The sequence below is a fragment of the Gracilinanus agilis genome, chromosome 5 (genome assembly GCF_016433145.1).
Source record: "Gracilinanus agilis isolate LMUSP501 chromosome 5, AgileGrace, whole genome shotgun sequence".
Lineage (NCBI taxonomy): Eukaryota > Metazoa > Chordata > Mammalia > Didelphimorphia > Didelphidae > Gracilinanus > Gracilinanus agilis.
Window position 1 is genome coordinate 200,660,727 of NC_058134.1, and position 6,236 is coordinate 200,666,962.

Sequence of the window (6,236 nt, forward strand, 5' to 3'; positions counted from 1 at the left end):
ATTTGTCCATGGACTTTAGTGAACTTTTGGGTCCACTAAAAAATGTATCAAGACCCAATCTTGACATTGAAGACCTTTATAATTTATATTATAACATAAATAATATTATATATTATTAGTATATGATGACATATATTACAATAAATATAATATAATATATTATAATTAAATATATAAATATATTATATTAAAAAACCCCTCCAATTCAATTTGAGAAACATTTATCAAGTGGCTACGAGATGCGAGGCACTGGTAGGTGCTGGAGAAACAAAGACCAACACATTAGTCTTTTTCTTAAGCAGCTTACATTTTACTGACATTCTAACTTTCCAACTTTATCTCATATTATTCTCTTTCACATACACAATATACTAGCCAGACTATGAGCTTCTCATTTCTAGGATATCTCAACAATTAAGGATATCATGCATTTTGGTTGCCAGATGTTCTGATTGCTTCTGTATTTTTCCAAAGCTCCAATTACATAATTCTATCTGTTCAGGTTTTCTCTTTTACCAAATCAAGAATGTTACAGTACTTATTCAGAATAAAAATACCATCACTATATAGGCAGTTTTTGTTGGGGGGCTTTTGGCTCTCCGTGACCCCAAAATCCCAAAGTAAAGGAAAGAGGATGAAATTGGAAAGAATAAGGCCATTCTTGGAAGGAATGGAAAGGAAAGGAAAATGGGACCTGAGGACCACATGTGAGAAAACATGTGTTGGGGACAACTAAGAAAGGTTTTGACTCTTTTGAGAACTGGAAACCAGAGTAGATTCTTAATGATGGTAATCAATTAGAAGAATTTTCACCTGTATATTTCTCATCTTCAGCTTAGAGTTAGATTAGCAACCAAACAACATAAAGTATTGCCACGCACACCCTGAGGACAGCCAACCAAGCTATTTTATTACTGTAGATTGCTATCAGTAGTTGTTTCTATTTTAACAACAAGCTTCTTTCTTCTTTTCTTTTCTCTTATTCTTTTTTCTTTTCTTTTTCTTTTTTCTTTTTATTCTTTATTCAGAGTTGAAGGAGAAAGGATGGACATGGGTTTTGGCCATACAACAGATGACAACAAACCTCTTCTGGTCATCCCAACAGTCCTGGTGCCATTTCAGAACAACAGCCACCTTAAGACATCGATGCCTCGGATAGGTCGTGATATGACAGGATTATACAAGGAATACCAACTGGAAAGAAACCACAGCAACTTGGCATACGAACCAACGCCAGGAGAAATTGCCACAGCCAGCGTGGTTTTTGGGATTCTGTGGCTGTTTTCGGTCTTTGGAAATGTCCTGGTTTGCTTGGTCATCCACAGGAGCAGGAGGACTCAGTCCACCACCAACTACTTTGTGGTTTCCTTAGCGTGTGCTGACCTCCTGGTCAGCGTGGCCAGCGCTCCTTTTGTCTTGCTCCAGTTCACATCTGGTAGATGGACCCTGGGTAATGTCATGTGTAAGCTGGTAAGATACTGTCAGCACCTCACCCCAGGGGTACAGATCTATGTGCTACTTTCCATCTGTATAGACAGGTTCTATACAATAGTTTACCCTCTGAGCTTCAAGGTGTCCAGAGAAAAAGCCAAGAAAATGATTGTGGCATCTTGGATCTTTGATGCAGCCTTCGTGTCGCCTGTATTCTTTTTCTACGGTTCCAGCTGGGATCAGCATTGTAATTTTTTCCTCCCTTATTCTTGGGATGGGACTACGTATGGTATTATTCACTTTCTGATAGGTTTTGTGATTCCATCCTTTTTCATTATCATATTCTACCAGAAGGTCATCAAATATATTTGGAGGATCGGCATTGATAGTCGAACGGTGAAGAGGACAATGAACATTGTTCCAAGGACAAAAGTGAAGACCATCAAAATGTTCCTGATGTTAAATCTAATATTTTTGCTCTCCTGGCTTCCTTTTCATGTGGTCCAGCTCTGGCACCCACATGAAAGAGACTATAGGAAAAGTTCTTTGGTTTTCACAGTGATCACTTGGATATCATTCAGCTCTTCAGCCTCTAAGCCTACTTTATATTCCATTTATAATGCCAACTTCAGGAGAGGGATGAAGGAAACTTTTTGTATGTCCTCAATGAAATGCTACCGAAGCAATGCCTATACTATCACGACCAGTTCAAGGGTGGCCAAAAAAAATTACGTTGGCATTTCAGATATACCTGTCACAGCCAAAACTGTAGCCAAAGACTCAATATATGACTCATTTGACAGGGAAGCTAAAGGGAAAAAACTTGCTTGGCCCATTCATTCCAATCCGCCAAATACTTTTGTTTAATTTCTCGCCATTCTTTTGATAACTATTATGCACCAAATAGACTAAAAAGCTTTAAAACTTCAGGAATAGGTGGATATTTACTTTTTTTGCATATAACTTTTAGGGGGAAATGTTTTATTTTGTTAAGATGCATTGATTTCATTGTAATATAGCATTTTTTAATAATTTTAGTTATTTCCTAGTTTTCATTTACCTTAGAATTTATGTTGACCATATTTTGTGGCTATGAAGTAGATTGTATTGGAAATAGTCCATTAATGGTTTAAAAACAAAAACCTATAAACCTAGCCAAGGCCATAGAGGACACACAAAGATCCTTTTTATAAGTGCTACTTTTTTTGTCTATAAAAGTGTTTTGCTACTCTGGGGCTTCCATCACTTGGTTTTGTTTTCAAACCTATGAAATAACCCCAGGTTAATGTTGTTTACTTGCCTTATAAAACTAATATTCCTCCATGGAATCATAGATGATTTTGGAAAACAGCATGTGCCCTCAAGTCAGTGATCAGTTTTGCCTCTAGGTTCTTGATCTCCTTCTTACTTTCTCTCTAATTATTTCCTATCTATAAGTGATTGATAAAGCCCTGACAGCTTCAGCAGTCAACTTAATAATTTCTTCCCCTTTGTTTCTTTTTTTTTCTTTTTTCTTTTTCCTTTTTTCCCATTTGTCTCGAAATATGGGTTATATTTATAATGTTTATTTCCTTTCTTTAATCTAAACATTATTGATGCAAATTAGTGGGTGCATATGCCATGCCCAGAAAATGCCAAGGGTAGGAGCAGCAAATGACTTTCCCCCTTATTTGGTAGTTCATAAAAAGACTTATGTACTTCCCTCATCTCCATCAGTCCTCACCATCCCAACAATGACATGAGACTAAAGAAGCCACCTTTCTTCCCATGCCCCAAGGCCCCAGAACAGAAAGCATCTTCCCAGTCAAACCCATTTCCATCTCAACATTCTTCGATCACGTTGTTCCTCTACATACTTCAGACATAGCTATCCTGTGACTGTTGTAGAACTGGAGTCTTGAACCACTCTCTCCAGTTATCTATCTCTGTTCTCTCCCTACCCCATCACTTTGCTTTCAGTTAAAAATAAAGGGCTCGTAGTCAATTCTTGAACACTTCTCCAAGATCCCCCACCTTTAAACTGTGGCCATGGTTTACTCCTTTTTCCTTCACTTCAGTTGTAAGTGTCCAGTGGATGTGGTCCTAGCTGGTAGGAAGACCCCACAGGCTCTCAGCAAACCAAACCCTCCATTCACCTCTAGAATTTATAGTGGAAAGATGATTCCACTTTGTCTTCACACACACACACGCGCGCGTGCGCGCGCGCACACACACACACACACACACATGCATGCACGCATACCTTTCTAAAGAAAACATAAACATAGTAAGCTTTGTCTTTTTCTTATTGCCTAGTAGTAGACACCTGGGTTGGCGAGGGAACGCTTCTCATTCTCAGCCCTAGAAGCTTGCTGCTCTGTATCCCTAACGTTCTCTCCCCTTAGAGATAAGGTAGAACATGGGAAGAGGGATCAAGGCTTGGCAGGGTTAACATTTTTGCTGGCACTTTTTGCAAGTCACAGGTTCCTGAGCCAACCAGCAAAAATGACCTTCTAAGTTCAATGACTCGCCTCCGTGAACAAGTCCCAAAGCTGACAAAGATACTCTCTGTGCCCATTCACTCTTTTGCTCCCCCCAGAACCCTTCTGAGTTTCTGTGATCTGGTATTTCAGACTCTTCTCAGACTATTGCCTTTCTCAGTCCTAAAGCTGAATGGAGCGGGCTGTGGTGCACATTTGGATGAAAATCTGGACAAATTCCCAAAACTTCAAAGAACAACATTCAATCTCCTCTTTGCCTAGCAACAGCCAGGAGTTAAAAACATGAGCAGCTGGGAGGTGGGTGTTTTTTATTCATCTTCATTGGATAGCTAAGAAAACTGTGTCCTTCTCCCCAAGATCTCACATACACTTGACCTAGCCAGCCATGCAAGCCAGCATCCTGTGTTTCTTCTCCATTTCATGCTTAGACTCCTGGAAGGAGTTACCCGTATTCATTGCTTCCATTTCCCCACCTACTCACATCCCAGGCCCTTGCAATCTGGTCTCGACTGCTAACTCAAATGGTCCCCTCCCAGGCATCCTTTAATTTGACCTCAGCAGCTTTAGCCTGGTGAGCTGTGGAGACACTCCCTCCCCACTCTTCCGAGATATTCCTCTCTCCCTTTGGAAGCCTTCTCTTGGTTTTCCTCCTACCAGTGAGACCATTCCTCAGGCTATGATCCTAAAGGATCATTCCTTTCCCACTCTGTCTAATTCTCTCCCTACAGAATGAGTTAAATTAATACTGGATTGTGTAATTTCATAACCAGTATTTCTCTGCAAATCCATCCATTTACTCAGACCCCATTTCTGAAGGTCAGGCAGTTTCTGTAGGGTATAACTGAGTAAGCCCCCAAGACACCTCCCTGGGCATAGACCCTTGCATTTGTTTACTCTATAAACAGAAGCCAGCTTGAGGAGGCTCCCCTCCTCCAGGGATGACTCTTGTGTCCTTTCCTCTCCCTGTCAAAATTTGGAGTGACCTGGTCTAAGAAAAGGAGGACTGCGCCAGTAAAATCCTGATGGAAATGGCTTGGTCTTCTGACCCAGACTGCTGGGTCTCCTGGGGCAGCTGGCATTCCTTTAGTGTTCAAGAGAGGTGTGATCAGGAACATCTATCTGAAAGCCTGCCCACTTTCCCTAGCTGCACAATGAGCCCTGCCCCAACAACTATGAAGTAATAGGGAGGAGCTGAGAAATAATTGCCCACCTCATTAAAATGATACCAATCGGGATCGCCTTATGTTTGCCAGGGGAGATCCAAATAATGAATTAAAAATCAGGTCAATCAGATGGAAGATACACCTAAGTTTAAAAGACACTGTCAACATTCAGGGTCTTTTGGCACAAATAGAGACAGATGAGAAGACCCTTTTATTAATAGTCCTGTTGATAAAGGTTATCTCTCTGGGAGAGTTGCCTCAGTTTATCCTTTTAAAATTCCACTGCTGACAATAAGCTCCTGGAGCTCTCCTGAGCAAACATGGTTTTCATTAGTTCCTGCATGCAGAGGACTAACATGTATATTTCCAGCCCTAATTTTTCACCTGAATTGCCAATTGACTGTTAGGCATCTCCCCCTTGGAAGTTCCATCAGCATCATGACGACAGAATGCCCAAAACAGAACTCACCGTCTTTCCCCCTTATTCTGCCATCCCTCCAAACTTCCCTATGTCTTTAGAGGATACTACCACCTTCCAGTTACACAAGTTCACAACCTTTGAATCTTCTTTGACTCTTCCTCCTTAACTCTCTACATCTAATAAGTTGCCAAGTCTTTTTAACTCTGTTGGTATCACATCTCTTACATCTATTCCCTTGAAGACCACTACTCAAGGCCCCTTCTAACACAGGCTACTGCCATAGTTTCTTCACTGGTCTCCCTACTTCTAGTTTTTCCCCTTTATAATCTACTATCCACACAATTGCCAAATTAATATTTCTAAGACACGTCTGACCATGTCATTCCTGTGCAAAAGAAGATTCTATAACTTCAATCTCCAAGATAAGACAGAAATTCCTATATCTGTCACTTAAAGCCATCCACAATCTGATTCTCCCTTTCTGGATTCATTTCATACTGCTTCCCTTAGTGCATGCTACATTCCAGATCTCCAACCTTCGTGCCTTTGCACAGGCTTATTCCCCATGCCTGGGGTGTATTTTTTTCTTCCCTCCACCTAGTAGATTCCCTATCTTCTTTCAAGACAGCTCAATTTGAGTTCCCTGTACGGAGGCTTCTCTCTCTCTCTCTCTCTCTCTCTCTCTCTCTCTCTCTCTCTCTCTCTCTCTCTCTCTCTCTCTCTCTCTCTCTCTCTCTCCTC

The 6,236-nt window shown here is 40.8% G+C and overlaps 1 protein-coding gene across 1 annotated transcript; it reads left to right on the forward strand.

Annotated features, from left to right (window-relative positions):
• The first annotated feature begins 1,050 nt into the window (after nt 1-1,050).
• GPR19 (G protein-coupled receptor 19) lies at nt 1,051-2,393 on the forward strand. The gene has a single exon (XM_044678580.1). It carries the CDS (start codon nt 1,051-1,053, stop codon nt 2,296-2,298), a length of 1,248 nt encoding a protein of 415 aa, XP_044534515.1. The 3' UTR covers nt 2,299-2,393.
• Nucleotides 2,394-6,236: the final 3,843 nt, after the last annotated feature.